The following is a 16,180-nucleotide window of genomic DNA, read 5'->3' as shown; positions in this document are numbered from 1 at the left end:
TGAATATGAAGGATTAAAGAAAGGGGAAATTAATCTTTTCATAACACAGGGCACTTTTTCTCATCTTCACTCTTTTCTAAGTCATGCACACAACTGCTGGAGGGAGTCCAACTTCCCCAGTGTGGTGGTGTTGTGTTATAAAAAGCAGAACATACGCATTTAAGACCATGAATTTCCTTAGGATGCCAGCAACTGAAATTCTGATAGCTCTTCAGAACAGTCTTAGAAACAAAGATCTTCACTAAGTAGGGCTCGATGAGATAGTGAAAATCTCATTTCACATCTACCTCGTTTTCTAAAGTTCATAGGTTCTTGGGATATGGATAGTTAAAATAAGGTCTGGTTTTGGCATTTGGGGGTATTTGGACGCATTTACTGAAGGGACTTTATTTTTCAATTTGTTTCTAATTGCCCAAACCAAGTGATGTTTTTGCAATTCCAACAAAATAAATAGGATAGCTTCATGCTGAATTAGCAGGTGGCTCCATTTCTTCACAATCCAATCCTTCCGTGTCCTGGCTTCTCAAAGAACAAAGTGAAAGCACTTGTTCAGGTTACCCGCCCCCCCATCCCCAAATCTGCCAATGAGGGTCACTCAGCTTTTCACTTTTCACTTGAAGAGATGTAGGACCAGAGCAGAAAACTTGTTAAAAACCTTTTGTTCCAAAACAAGTTTGTATTAAACACAGGATTCCTCAAACATCCTAAAATTTTACTAGACTATCACTTTGAAAAGAAACTTTAAATCTAAGGAGTTCTGTAAAAAAAAATCATAACCTAAGTTAAGAATTTTCCTAGCAACGAATAAAAATCTCAGAAAAGACACTTGTTCCTTTCTCCAACACCATTCTGAGAAAAATGTCGAAGACCTAGAATTTTTAAAATAAATTTTTTATAAATAATAAATTCAAAGATTTCGACCCACTACACAAAGAATCCCATTCTTTAACAAAAATATACAGAATTTGGTAAGAGTTTAAATTCTGAGATTCAAGCCTTTTGATTTCTACTATTTCAATTCCAAAGGACCAGTGGATAGCAGTTTTAGTACACAAAACTCCATTATGCTGTATGGTTCCTTTTCTCTTGGATTAGACAGCTTTATTCTGCTTCATTAACCCCTTCTTTGCTCCTTGATGGATCTTAGAATCCAGTTTCCCTGTAAGGGAGAAAAAGAAGTCTCATTATTTATTTTCTATATTTGCAATGCAAATTTTTCATGGCCTCCCACATCTTCTGGTTACTGTGTTCCTGTCACATTTAATTACCGTGCTTCAGGACTCAGACACAAACTTTGGAGTTTCATTTTTAAGAATGAGGAAGAAGTGGGAACCCTATATAGGGATACACATACACACACACATACACACACACACACACACATACTCTGTATTTGTGGAAAGAATCTAAGAAGTTAGTATCTCTAATTTTCTACCTCCTAGAAAAGGAAACATCATGTTTTTCAGGATGTCCAATGCTAAGTCAAATTTTTTAATTTTTGGTAACGGGGATCAAACTTGGGTTCTTGCGCTTGCGAGGCAGGCGGCAGAACCACTGAGCTAAATCTCTAGCCCGCTAAGTCAAATTTTTAAAGAATGCACACATGTAGTCAAGTGTGGTGGCACATGCCTGTAATCACAGCACTGTGGGAGGCTGAGACAGAAGGATCACAAGTTCAAGCCCACCATGGGCAATTTAGTGATTTAGCACCTCAAAATTAAAAAAGGGAAAAGAAAAAGGCCAAGGATGTAGCTCAGTGCAAAGGCCCTGGGTGAGAGAGAGAATATGAATGAGACTTAGAGAATGAATACACACCTAATAAAGGAAGGCATTCACACAGTGGGAAACCCATTCTGCTGACCTGTTAACTGGCTGAGCATAATGCAAAATCCTCCATCACAGTGAGAAAACCATTCAATTCACCCCTTTGCTGTCTCAGACTTAAGACTTAATAGGGGGACTGACCTGCAACAGTGGAGCAGAATCCACATGAATGCTTTGCTGACAAAGGGGCCCTATCACCAGCTAAGACGGGTAAAGGTCATGGGCTATATGACTTTTCCAAGTGTTAAATTTAGAAAAGAGGCCACCTTCACCCATCCCAGGTAATCCAAAAGGGAAGTACTTTATTGATGCAGTCTCTAAACTCTGACATCTTGGATCTACCAGGATAGAGTTTGGTTCACTGGCAGCAGCTTTTGGAACCATCTATCTCATGAGAATCTTTAGTAAAGTTACTGTCTGGCCTGAGAATAGAGCTTGCAATTTTCTTTCTCCAACAAGAAGCCTCATCTAAGTCAACAGGGATGCTGATGCTAAAAATAGAAACACAGTTCAGTTCAGCTTCAGCACTAAAAAATAAAGAGCCTGGGGTGCACACTCATAACCTCTGCCATTTGTACATTGTCGTTTTTGTTTAGGGGACAATCAGGTATAACAGAAAAAGCCAGAAGAACTAGAAGTCAGAGAGCCCAGGTGCTAGTCTATCCTTCTCTGGCATTAACAAGGTAGCTGTAAAAACTGGGAGTGTGGGCAAGAAATTCAGCCTCTCTGGATTTCAGTGGTCTCATTTGTTCAATTAAGAAACTGCACAAGGAGACTGGGAGAAAAACTCAGCATAACAATTTTCCCTAAATCCCTACATCCCAATTTCTCTCATTACTCCTGCTTCTGGAATAACATTTCATCTTTTTCTGGGATTCCTCAGAAATCATCACTAAGTGGTACCCTGAATACCACCCACAACAGTCACAATGCTGTTGATTTTAATTTGAGTTTTAGAGTGTTAGGGCATTCCCAGGGATTTAGGAGTTCTTTCATCCTGCAGGCTGCCTGGCTGGAAACTCAAACATGCACCAGCAATCTGGCAAAGAGCCCAATTACAAGGCAAGTTTGCCTTTGTGTCCCTAACATTACCATAGCGACTGTCAAATGGTAGATGCTCAATAAATGCTTTCATCAAATGAATTAAACAAAGAAGGTAGACACTACAACAGGGACTACTAAGTAGCCCCAAACAGCAGATAACAATGAACTTAAGAGTACACGTTGTAAAAGGTGGTGACACTCAGAGGCACAAGTAAGCACTGGGTCTCATTCAGCTTTTTAGAATTGATTAGGACAGAATTTAGAATTCCTTCTAGGAGTCCAAACATTCAATTCTCTGAACAGAATAAATTGGAAAATCCAGCTTTAATTTTATTCCTGAGACTACATAGCTGTATAATCTTGCAGCTTATAGATATCTAGTCACTCTTGTCCTAAATTTTTTCAACTCTAAGAGGAAACCAGATAACAGTACTGAAAGCCCTTTCCAACTTTATGATATTGTCCCCTAAAAGTGAGATGTAAATTGGCTTAATTTGTTCCTAAGGCAATATGATAAAGCGAAAAGAGCAGGAAACATAGAGCCAGAAAATCTTGAATGAAACGTAACTTTTGTAAACCTGTTTACTTAACTATACAATGAAAGCAGGAATAAAAAACCCTAACAGAGCTATTGAGATGATTACAGCTAACATTATGCTCTTTCTATATATGAGTTACTGTGCTAAATACTTTATATATTCTAAGTCATTCAATCAAATAACTGACATAATAGCTACCTCTCAGTATCAGCGGAGGACTGGATCTAGGATCCCCATGGATGCCTACATCCACAGAGGTTGGCCTCTTACAGTTCAGTACTTGCAAATACCCTACATACATCCACCTGTACAATCATCTCTAGATTACTTATGATACTTAACACAATGAAAATGCCATGCAAATAGTTGTTCTATTATATAGGGAATAATGATAAAGGAAAAAGTCTGTACATGTTCAATACAGCTGTAATTTTCCCCCCCAGAATATTTTTGACCCTTCCTTGGCTGAATTCACGGATGCAAAACTCACATATATGGAGGACCAAATGTGTATTTTAAAGTGCTTCATAAACTCAAAGTTCCCTGAAAAAAGTGAGGGTGCTTTTGTTATTTATGCTGAGTTTTAACAACTGTGTTCCTTAGTTATGGTCTCAGTTTTGCCTTTAAGTTACCATACATCCCCAAGCAAGTGTTTAAATTATATCTGTGTCAGATTCCTCACGTTAAAAAACAGATTATCACCTTCACATTCTCAAAGTTCTACTGTGTAAGAACATTCCAAGTCTAAGTTTCAGAAAATCCCAATCTAACTGTGACAGGCATCAAGCAGGATCAGCTCAGGTAAAATCAACCCATCAAAACAAAGGAGTTGATTAAAAATTATTTAATCCCTTAGGCTGCCTAGGACGATCAGATGTGTACAAGTAACCCATGAACTCTTTACAATCAAGGACTCAGTCAAATCTGTAACATCTACCAGAGTAACTGCCAACAGCACCAACTCTTTAGCTAACTGTGGCAATGAAGCAAGGGACTGGGGCTTCTTAAGGCCAGAGGCAGCCATCACCACTGCCCTTGTATTGCAGGAACTCTGAGCTCTGAGTTCAGTTCAGCCTGCTCTTGCAAGCTTAGGATCTGGATGGTGAACTATAGGAGCATACAAGTATACTCTCTCAGCAGGAAGGTGACAATGCTTATTTTCTGTATTTCCCCATTATTTTCACATTTAGCACTTAGAGCACTTCAGTGTTAAACGACATCCTCAATCACAGTACCTAAAAGAACATCCAGTGCATGCACAGCAGATCGGCAAAAAATTATAAGGGGAAAGAGTATCTGTCATCAACCCATATAGCTCTCATAAGGATTTTCACATGCTTTGCAGGAGAGACAAGGCAGTATTTGCGTGACTTTATAGAGCATGCAATTGAAAGAAAAAGAAATTTGTGAGCTAGGGTGTTTCTCAGAAGCAAACCACTTGCCTAGCATGGGCAAGGCCTGGATTAAATCCTCACCACCATACAAAAGAAAATTTCCTTTATCTCTTTTAAGTATTCAACTTATATATCCTACTACTAAACTTCACTTTTTTTGCTCTTCTTAATTTGAGCAAACATGAAGCCAAATGATAATATATTGCATACTGTTGTTTTCTGAATTATTTTAATTTCATGAGACATTTTCCCGAGGTCAATCAAGTTCATGTTCCCCCAAACAAATCAAAATATACACCTTTAACTTAAGGAATATGTACATGTACACACATGTGATATAACAGGATAAACAAGGCATATTCTTTTTGTTTGGGTTTTTTTGGTACCAGGGATTGAACTCGGGACCTTGTGCTTGTGAGGCAGGCGGCAGAGCCACTGAGCTAAATCCCTAGCCCTACAAGGCATATTCTAAAAGTCTGCTTGCAAGTCAAAAGTTTGGAACTCAGAATACATTTCTCATAGAACTAACTTATAAAGGGTGACCAGGCTCCTAAGCCATTCCACACACACACACAAATTTAAGCCATAGAGGTATAAGTAGATTATGAGGAGTAATACTATTAGTATTACAGAACTTAATCATTTCATGTGGTACTGAGATTGAAAACTTTTCTATTTCTAAAATACTGGAGTTATCCCCATGGGTGTAAAGGAAGGGAATTCAGAAAAGTGGGAAGGATATTTTTGTTTTGTTTTGTTTTTGTTTTTGTTTTTTGAGACAGGGTCTGAGTAATTCAGGATGGCTTTGAACTCACTATGCAACACAGGCTGGCCTCGAATTTGCAGTGAACCTCCTGCCTCAGCCTCCCCAGTGCTGGGATTACAGGCATGCACCACCACACTTGTCAAAAGTGGAAGACTTTTAAAGAGGGTAAAGAGGAATGTAGGATGAGGGAAGGAGGAGATACAGGGAACAGAAACTTCACACTCAATTAATTCTCAGATCATGCTGACTCACTCTCAATAGAAATACTTTCTGAGATACATAGAGATTAGCCAACCTACTCCTTACTTTTTAAAAAGTGTTCACTATGAAGCTGGGCATTATAGTGAATGCCTGTAATCCCACTATTCGAGAGCCCGAGGAAGGAGGGTCATGAGTTCAAGGCCAGCCTAGGCTGCATAGCAAGACCCTGTCTCAAAATTTTAAAAAATTCCCACTGTTTTTAACTAATGTTTCACCTTGCTGGTCTATCATTAACAGAAATAAGATAAGGGAAAAAACAAGAAGCTATTAAAACTTTTTTCTAAGAGCATCACTCCCTTCTAGCTCTTAGGAAAAAAACAAAGGCCATCTAGGTCTCTGGGTGAAGAAAGTAGTAGAGAAAGACCTAAACTCTGTTTACACAGAACATTTTCTCACAGGAGCTTACAAGAAAAGAAAAGAAGAAAACCAAGATGGGGAAGAAGCTAAGAAAAGGGAACTGGGACTAAAGATCAAGTAATAATGGTCTGAGAGATAACACTTACTGTCTTGTCCTCCTCCCCCTGTGGGGCCACCAGTTCCTAGAGCAAGGTAAGGACTGAAGGAAGGGGTGGAGTGCTGCAACTAAAACTGAAGGCAAGTAGAGGGACATTTAAATCCTAAATAGTGGAAAAGAAAAAGGAATTCTAGGGTTGTCAGACCACCAACTGCAGCATCATCTTAAGTCAAAGTCTGAAGTCCCAGTCTGTGTAAATCAAAGGCAACTTTGTTTAGATTTTCTGACTTTTAGGAATCTTGGGAAAATGTCTTATCAATCACAAGGGTTGCCTGAATTTTGCTGCGTATATACATTAATCTAATTTCATACTGCAAGCATTTCATTCTGTGATGAAAAGCAGTATTAAAGTGTAGTCAACTAGCCAAATGCATCACTATCATCAGAGAGCAAGGTCCGGGGACCTGTGTTTAACAGCTTACCAGGTGGCTTTTATTTTCTTCTGGGTTAGAGAAGGACTTCTGAAGAGAAAAGACATAAAAATGGCTAGTTGGTCCCTGAGGTATAGAGAGAGGAAGGCAGAGTTGTGCACAAAAGACGACAATGTGTGCCCCTGAGTCATCCAATTCACACCACCAGAAAGAAGTGACAGGAGGCACAAAGCAGTAACTGACAGCACATGGTAGGTGGTGGTGCTGTTTTGCAAAGGCGGTTAGGCAAGTAAGACATCACTATGCGTCTCTGAGACTGATTTGAAATGGAAGAGACTACTCTAGGATTAGACAGAAGAAGAGAAGTTGGGAGTTGAAGAATTAAAAGGAGAAAACAAGTCTGGGAAAGGGCATATGCGGAGAATACTATAACCACAAATACCTGAGAGCAAAAGTCACACAAGAAGAGATCATTTGAAGAGGTTACAAAACAAGAATGAAAAGCAAGAAGGCCAGGGCAACACTATAGGAAGCAATAACCAAGGGAAATAGGGAAAGTAGTACTTCCAAAATAGATGCTCATAAATAAATACCTAAGAGGTGAGGGGATGGCTCGGTGGTAGACAATGTGCTTGCATGTGCAGGCCCTGGATTCAATCTCCAGTACAAAAAAGAGATTTTTAAGAATACAAATAAAAAGGGGCTGGGGATTTAGCTCAGTGGCACCTGCCTCACAGGCACAAGGTCCTGAGTTGGATCCCTGGTACCAAAAAAAAAGAATACAAATAAAAAAGTAAACAAGATGTTAAGTGCTATTCTTGGATGAAATACTGAAGAACAATGGATAAATGACAGCATTGCCACTGACATTGGCCTGCTGCTTCAGTACTGTGATGAGCAGTACAATTGGGCAAAGCATCCTCTTTTGGCTAACAAATAGCATTTAATGTAGTGGATTCCTAAATAGAACTTTAGAGTGATAGAGATTCACTATCATGCCAACAATTGTGGATCAAGGTACGCTTTTTTTTTTCTGGTTGTTTGCGACAGGGTCTCACTATATAGTTCAGGCTGGCCTCGAACTCCCAGGGATCCTTCTGTCTCAACATTTAAGTGCTGGGATCACAGGCATGCACCACCATGACTGGCTTCAAGGTATATATTGTAAAGGCTATACTGTAATTAATATGATTTAGCTATTGCTAATATGATTATATTAACCTCCAACACTACAGATGCCACAGAACAGAGCTGAAATTTTTTTTTTCCTCTCTCTCTCTCGAGACAGGGTCTCACCATGTAGTCCAAGCTGGCCTTGAACTCATGATCCTCCTACCTAAGATCTGAGTTGTAAAAAAATGTACCTTTACTTGCCCTCCCACCATTTTTTTTTTTTTTTTTTTGGTACTGGGGATCAAACTTGGGTCCTTGCGCTTGTGAGGCAGGCAGGGGAGCCACTGAGCTAAATCCCCAGCCCCACCTCCCATCCTTTTTTGAGACAGTCTTGCAATGTAGGTGAGGCTGGCCTTAAACTTACTATGTAGCCCAGGCTGACCTTGAACTCACAGCGGTCTTCCTGCCTCAGCCTCCCAAGTGCTAGGATTACAGGCATGTACCTCCATGCCCAGGCCCTTGGCCTTTTAAAATTATTTATTTATTTTGGGGGGCGCATACCGGGGATTGAAATCTGGAGCTTGTGCTTGAGAAGCAGACATCAGCACCACTGAGCTAAATCCCTGGCCCTCTTTGCCCTTTTTTTAAAAAGTTAGACAAATGAGCCAAGTATGATGGTATATGCCTGTGATCCCAGCACTCAGAAGGCTGAAGCAGGAGGACTGAAAGTTTGAGGCCAGCCTACGCTAAAGAGAGAGAACATTCCTCAAAAACAAACAAATAACAATGAAAAGTTAGACAAATGAAATGCAAGACAAAAAAAAAAAGAAAGGAAAATAAAATTAGACCATCAAAGTTTGTGACTTACAGATTTTTGGATTTCCTTTAATAGGAAACTTCACAATCATTTCCTGGGGATTTTTGCAGATGAAAACAAATGGAGAATCAGATTCTTGACTGATGTCTGGAAACTGTAAAATATGAAATTTAAAAATTCAGGCTAGCTGGGACAAATTTTGAATTTTAAAAGAGATCAAAAGATGTCCCAGATTTCATCTCCAACATTCTGACAATAGTACTTTCCATTTCACAAGCAAAAAGGATTATGCTCAACAAGCAAGAACAAAATTTCACCTTTCTTTATACCATATCATAGTATTATAGTCTGTTGACTGCCACTTTTCACCCTCTTATAATAGGAACAGCCTCATAAACAAAGGGTGCCTGACACAGTTACGAGAGGATCAGAACTAACCATGCTTTTAATACGAGCAAATGTGAGTTGGGAGAATCACAGGTCTCCTTGAGGAACATCAGGCATCCCCTAGGTTCAACTCAAGTGAAGCACTAGGAAACTTATAAAAAGTAAAACATTTGTGGAAATTCTGCCAGAAACAGTACACGCAGTCCTCTCACTAAAAGGAAGGAAGATGATTCATTCTGAAAGGTATGAACATGCAAAAGCTGTTTTGCTGGATGCAGTCCAGATCTACTTAGGGTAAAAGTAACTGGTGGAGCAATTCTGAAAATTGTTTAGAATTTTCTGTTCTGGATCTCTTATTACAAAATGAGCTTGCCTGAGTACTTAGGACTTCTATTCCTTCTGCAAAAAACAGACACAGAACCTAAGTAAGACTAAGCTATCTACACCATTGCAATTTAAGGAAGAATTGGGTTAGCAGAAAATGTTCTGTAGCCATGACCAACTAATCTGGTGTTTCATTATTTCTTATTTTGGGACGTCTTGTTTTTAATATATTGGACAAATATGAATAAGAGGCATCTGGGTCAGACTTAATTACCAGAGAAGCGTTCTCTTGGTAACTAACCATCAACAGTATAAAATTATTTTCTAGTCTTATTCACCTGTTAATAATCTATCTTCTAAAGATCAAAGAACTAAAGTAGAAATAGAGATCTCCGAAAAAAATATGAAAAAATTCAAATTTCTCTGTTAACTAGTAGAGGTATAAATAGTTAAATATCTTTGTGAACGACTGTATCCAAGGTTGTAAGTTATGTTTTAGGAAAAACTGAAGGGATTTTTAGTAGCTTTTGATCCTGCCCACATACCATGGCTTTGAGTATGGGACAGGTGTGGCATGTACTTGATAAAACATAAATTTAGGCTTGGCATGATGGTGCATGCCTAAAATCTGAGCTACATGGGAAGCTGAGGCAGGAGGATCCCAAGTCTGAGGCCAGCCTGAGCAACTTAAGAGAGAACTTGGCTATAAATAAGATAAATAAATGAATATTCATGGTGAAGGGAGTAAAGATGGGAGAGCAAACCCTCTTATTTCCTTATGCCCTAGATCCTTAGAACTCAAAGAAAAGCAGAGCTTAGTTGTTATTAGTGGTTTTAGAAGGAAGTAAATTCTATTACGAGATCTACCCAGGGTGAGCCTTCCCATTATCCACATCCAGAACTATGCCAAAGCAATCAGTGGACTAATTTAGTAATCACATACCCTTAATCCTAGCATCACACACTCTAATCCAGCCACCTTTGAAACTCCCACCTATGACTGCATGGGGCTTAGGGGACATCTAGACACAAGCAGTAACAAAGGTTACTGCTGGCTTTCGTGTTGCTAAACCAAATGGTCAATTCTCAGTTCTCATTAATTGATCTATTTGTAGAACTTGACAAAAAAAATTTTTTTTTCAATGCTCAGAATCAAACTCAATCCCTCACACAGGTTAGGGCTCTAATACTGAGCTGGATTTCAGTCCAAGAGAATTGTTCTTCTGCTCATTCCTCACTTAACTTCTGGATATCACTAAAACTCTTCTTGGTTTTGCTACTTTGCTGGTTGTTCCTCTCTCCAGTCTCTAAGTGTTAAGCATTGCAGGAGTCAAGACTCAGACCTCTTCACTCTAGTTTTATAACCTTGTTGCTCTCCTTTAGCGTCAAGAGTGAAAAAGGCTATTTATATAGATTTTTCAAGGTCCTGGAAACATAAATCAAAACTACAATGAGATGCCACCTCACACTCACAAGGACAAAACACTGTATGATTTTATTTATATAAGGTACTTATAGCAGGCACATTCACACAGACAAAGTAGAACAGACGGCGCGGAGGGCTGAAGGGACGCCAAAGTGCAGATGACTGTACAATTTCATGATGTGCAGATGACTGTACAATTTCATGAAGGTACTTAGTGCCATTAAACTGTAACACTTAAATACGGTTAAAATAATACATTTTATGTTATGTATATTTTACCATAATAAAAACAAAATAAAATTTAAAACTCAAGGTCCTGAATTTTCTTTCCAAACTTGCTTCTTATCCATATCCCTTTCAATACCTGGTTTTTGTTTTTGTTTCCTTATTTCTATTAGTACATGTTTTTAGTATATAATGATTATATTCATTTTGGGGAACTGGTACATGTACATAATACATCTTATTCCCCCCTACCACTTCTGCCAGCACAATACATGGTTTTTCCATCTTTTCAGAAGTTATCAACCAAAAGAACTCCATAACCGACCCACTGGGAAGTCCTATCAACACAACCTCCAAAATATATCCAGGATCTTACCAATTCTTTAGACCCCAGTGGGGCCTTAGGGTGTAGTGGGGGCTTAAGATGTACCTCAGTGGTACAGCACTTGTCTAGCAAGCGCAGCTCCCTAGGTTCAATGCCTAGTACCACTAAAAACAAAAAAACAAAAAACCTCAATGGTTATCAGAGGGTTCAAGTCACTGCACAGTCTCCCTGGATTTATGCAATAGTGTCCTGAATCCTAAATGGTCCCTCTGTTTCTGCCCTGAACTTCCTTCTGGATCTATTCTCAACACAGCAACACATATATATTTTTTTTAATATCAAATCATGTTATAATCACTTTTATGCTTACAACTCTCCAATGAGTCCTTAACATGACCTTCATGTCTCAAAACAATCTGGTCTTAGTTCTTCTTTAGCACCTTCTTTTCTCCCTGCTGTTACTTTACTCTGGCCACACTAACTTCCTTGTGGTTCCTGCTTCTGATTCTTTGCACTTTCCTGTTCTCCTTTCCTAGAATGCTTTCTGCCTTAAATTTCTCCTATCTCCCTTCATTCAGGACTTTGTTCAAATGTTAACTTTGCAGTAAATTTTTCTTAAATACTTGTACACGGGTATGAACCCTTTGAACATAGATATACTTCTAGCTCATTTCTTATTTTGAGAAAGGGTATCATTAAATCACTGAGTTGCCCAGGCTTGGCTCAAACTTTTAATCCTCTTGCCTAAGGCTCTCAAAGTGCTGGGATTACAGGTGTGTGCCATCATGATCAGCTCCTATCTACCCTATTTAATATCATACACTGTGCTAGAGATGTATCTCAATGATAAAGTTCTTGTTTGGCATGAACCAAGCCCTAGGTTCCATCCTCAGCACTGGAAAAAAAATAAATAAATAGGGCTGGGGATTTAGCTCAGTGATGCTGCACCTGGCTCACAAGTGCAAGGTCCTGAGTTCAATCCCCAGTACCAAAAAAATTAAAAAATAAATAAATAAATAGCACTCGGGAGGCTGAGGATGGAGGGTCACTAGTTGGAGGTCAGCTTGGGCTACATACTGGGACCCTGAATAAAAAAAAACACACAAAAACAAAGCAAAACAAAAGAGTCACTGACACTGCATAATAGCAGGTTAGGGAATTCGGGTTCTAAAATCAAATGGCTGGTATCGTGCCTCTTCCCAGTAGTCTACCCTGAGTCTCCCAGATCCAGGGGGTATTTTTATTTTTGCTTCGTTTATTTCCTATTTTGTTCAGCCCAAGTTTGCTTTACAGAGCCAGTTTCTCCTTTACACCTTCACCCTCACTTTTCAAATAAACTTTTGGCACTGTTAAACGAGTAATAATAAAAATAAAATCAAGTGACCATCCAAATTTGGTAAAAGACTCTTCAAACACTTGCTGATACTCCGGCCTACAAAGACTTCCATCACCTGGTTTCCAGCCCAAGGAGCAGGGGAGGTGGGCCTACTCCTCTTTCATGCCTCATAAGTTTCACAGCTGTCTAACGTTACAGGTAATTAACTTACTAAACAGCCATTTTCTTCTCCTCTCCAGAGGAAAACTGTCCACCAGTCATCTAAAAAATATTTCTTTTGCCATTTGCATAAGAGAAAAAAATTACTACTTTTTGGCAACGACTACTGATTTAGAGCCAAGTGGACATTTTCACCCTACTCGGATTCCCCACTTAGTTCTTACACTAAAATTATCAGTAAGTCCTAAACCTTGTCATTCTTCACAACAAATCCCCAATGATCTATACATCTTGTATCTGTCTTCAGAGGATGAACAGCTAAAACAGTTAAGAAAGAACTCATTGACAAGGGCCAGAGATTTAGCTCAGTGGCACCACGCCTGCCTCACAAGCACAAGGTCCTGAGTTTGATCCCTGGTACCAAAAAACAAAAACAAAAAACTCATTGACAAAGAACGTATTTTTGTGGTAGTTTTTCTTGGTCCAAACTTTGGGAAACTAGATAGGACATGAAATCAGCTCAGAAATCTAGTTAGCTGAAAACCAACTCCAAGAAGATTGAGGTGATAATACTCAGAAAGAAAGAAGGAAATGAGATTGATAAAGAGGCCACAAGCACAACAGATCCAAAGAAGCATATCCTGAAAGCAACTGTGTTCTCTGATAAATAGTTGTCATTTACCTCTTCCTACAAAGCAACTCGAGGTGTTCACAGGGTAACCAGCACCTCAGGTCCCATTATATTGGAAGATCAAAGTTTTCTCACATCAGGGTAACAAACTGACCATGACACTCTGACCAGATGGCATCTGAATATTTGACTAGGATTGAATAAAGATTTCAGCTGGCCCAAAGTAGGACAGCTCAATTTCCATGAGCTATAGCCAACTGAAGTTGTATGCCCAGTTTCAAAGACAGGGACTTCTAGCTCAGTGCTAAAGTGACAATCCATAGAAGAAATGAAAGGGGATAAGAAATGTGCATACTTATGGGTCTTATACCCACTTGTAGAAAATAATCTGGTTGAAGCCACAAAGCACTGGTTCTGGGTCCCATTCCACTCATAGGAATATTTCCACTGTGGTTTTCCGTGTCCTTCAGAATCCTATGTAGGAAGCTCCATACATAAAAGAATCCTGGCAAGTACGTTTTTTCTGAAACTAACCTCGCAGCTTTTCCAGTCCATCTCTTTAAGACCTAATTAGGAATCTCTCATTCATGATTACTTTTGGTCTTAATTTTTATATAGCAGGCTTCCATTTCCACATAAACTAATGAAAATTGAAGGAAAACTCCTCTTAAAGATACTACATTGTGAGGTTTTCAAACACTTGTTATTATTTGATTTCTTGACAATGGCCATTCTTTCTAGAGTAAGATGGAATCTTGGTGTTGTTTTAATTTGCATTTCTCTAATAATGAGTAATGCTGAATATTTTTTCATATATTTACTGGCCAGTTGTACTTCTGAGAAGTATCTATTCATTTCAGCTGCCCATTTTTTGATTGAGTCTTTTATTCTGAGTGTAGCTGACAAAATTTTTTTTCCATTTTATAGATTGTCTCTTCTGTTGACAATTTCCTTTGCTGTGCATAAGTTTTAAAATTTGATATAATCCCACTTGCTGATGTTATTTCTTGTACAATTGGGGTTCTGTTCACAAAGTCCTTGCCTATTCCTAGGACTTCAAGAGTTTTACTATCTTCTAGCAGATTGCATGTTTCTGTTTTAATATTTAGATCTTTGAACCATTTTGATTGTAGTTTAGGACATTGTGAGATATATGGGTCTAAATTCAATCTTTTATATGTGGATAGCCAGTTTTCCCAGCAACATTTGCTAAAGATGCTATCTTCCCTCCAGCATCTGTTTTTGGCCATTTTGTCAAAGATCAGGTGGCTGAATGTGTCTGAGGTTATTTCTGTAACTTCTACAGTATTCCATCAGTCCACATGTCTGTTTTTGTGCCAGGACCATTCTGTTTTTATCACGGTAGCTTTGTAGTATAACTTAAAATCCAGGTTTGTGATACTTCTTGCTTTGCTAATCTTGCCCAGGATTGCTTCGCTATTCTGGGTATTGCCTGGTTCGATACGAATTTTAGGATTTTCTCTAGTTTTGTGAGGAATGGTATTTTGATTGGGACTGCATTAAATCTATACTATATAACAGTTTTTGGAGTATGGTCATATTCACGATGTTGGTTCTGACTATCCAGAAACAGAGGATTTCTTTCTATTTTCTAATGTGCTCTTTGATCTCCTTTTTTAGAGAACTATAGTTTTTGTTTCAGAAGTCTTTTACTTCTTTGGTTAGGTTAATTCCTATGTATTTAATTTTTCTTTATGCTATTGTGAATGGTGTTGTTTTCCTAATTTCTTTCTCAGTGAGTTTGGCATTAGCATGTAGGAACACTATTGATTCATCATAGTGCCAGGTACATAACAGTCAATAAATACTTGTTGAGGCCCGGGGATTTAGCTCACTGATGTTGTGCCTGCCTCGCAAGTGCAAGGTCCTGAGTTCGATCCCCAGTACTGCAACAAACAAACAAACAAAAATAAATAAATAAATAAATACTTGTTGAATGTATGAAAATCTTAAATTAGGAGATAATCTGTCACTTGGATACCATAGTAGACTGGATAAGAAACCAAGAAGGCACAAATAGATTGCAAGAACACAGCAAGGCCAGCAGATCTCTGCTTGATCACTTTCTCTAAGCCTTGGTTTACTTAAAGGTAAAAAACTAAGACATTATATCAAGTGACTGATTCTACTTATAATAAACCTCTAGCATCTGTTTCTTTCTTATCTAATTCCACTGGCATCACTCTAAGACAGATGTTTTAAATCCCTACCCTGGACTACAAGTCTTCTCACTAGTCTTCCCACCTTCAGAATCTCTCTACTTCAATCCATCTGCCATGCTGCTGTCAATGAGTTTTCTCAGGCAAGGTTCTGATCACGTTCCTGCCTCATAAAAACCTCCAACAAGCCCTACCCCATCCCACAGCTCAGTACAGAAAAGCCCATCATCCGAAGGTCTCTACCACCTGACCACCTTTCCTCTCGTCTGTTGCTCATTTCTCTTCACTCACATAGTCCATCCAACAAACTACCTTGCCATCATTATCCACAGCGGTGCCTAACTTCCCACCTGTACACCTTGGCTCACATACTGCCTCTCCTTGGAATATGTTTTCTGCCATCTAAAGAGGAAATTTTCATCAGCAAAATCCTACTTCCACCATATGTTGATCAACACATTAATTAACTCTCTGAGCTTTAAATTCTTTCAGCTCTAAAAGGGCAAAGATACCTTGCATGGAATTATTGTAAAATTTAGGAAAT

At 38.8% G+C, this 16,180-nt stretch overlaps 1 protein-coding gene and 1 long non-coding RNA gene across 12 annotated transcripts in view; one reads left to right on the top strand and one right to left on the bottom strand.

The window, feature by feature from the left end:
- The window catches only part of LOC110344134 (uncharacterized), a 55,686-nt gene that overhangs the window by 4,758 nt on the left and 34,748 nt on the right, over positions 1–16,180 (top strand). For 2 of the 3 annotated variants that reach the window (XR_015446503.1, XR_002386458.2), the window contains exon 3: positions 6,227–6,377. This is a non-coding gene — a long non-coding RNA (uncharacterized LOC110344134). Of the gene's footprint in view, positions 1–6,226; positions 8,697–16,180 lie in introns of those variants that run through there. The other variant, XR_002386457.2, reaches the window with a different exon arrangement.
- Trip4 (thyroid hormone receptor interactor 4) overlaps positions 875–16,180 on the bottom strand; it is a 65,758-nt gene continuing 50,452 nt past the window's right edge. For all 9 annotated transcript variants that reach the window (XR_015446500.1, XM_087199127.1, XM_087199134.1 and 6 more), the window contains 2 exons: positions 8,695–8,797; positions 875–1,159 (listed from right to left, as the gene is read on the bottom strand). Coding sequence is in view for 8 of the 9 variants with exons in the window: in XM_087199127.1 (XP_087055253.1) it covers positions 1,092–1,159; positions 8,695–8,797 (171 nt within the window). In the remaining variant the exon portion in view is untranslated. The remainder of the gene's footprint in view (positions 1,160–8,694; positions 8,798–16,180) is intronic.

Source organism: Heterocephalus glaber, unplaced genomic scaffold, assembly GCF_053883595.1.
Source record: "Heterocephalus glaber isolate CG9 unplaced genomic scaffold, H.glaber_assembly_v1.0 deba00001689, whole genome shotgun sequence".
In the NCBI taxonomy this organism is placed as follows: Eukaryota; Metazoa; Chordata; class Mammalia; order Rodentia; family Bathyergidae; genus Heterocephalus; species Heterocephalus glaber.
This window is presented reverse-complemented; position numbering and strand designations above follow the sequence as displayed.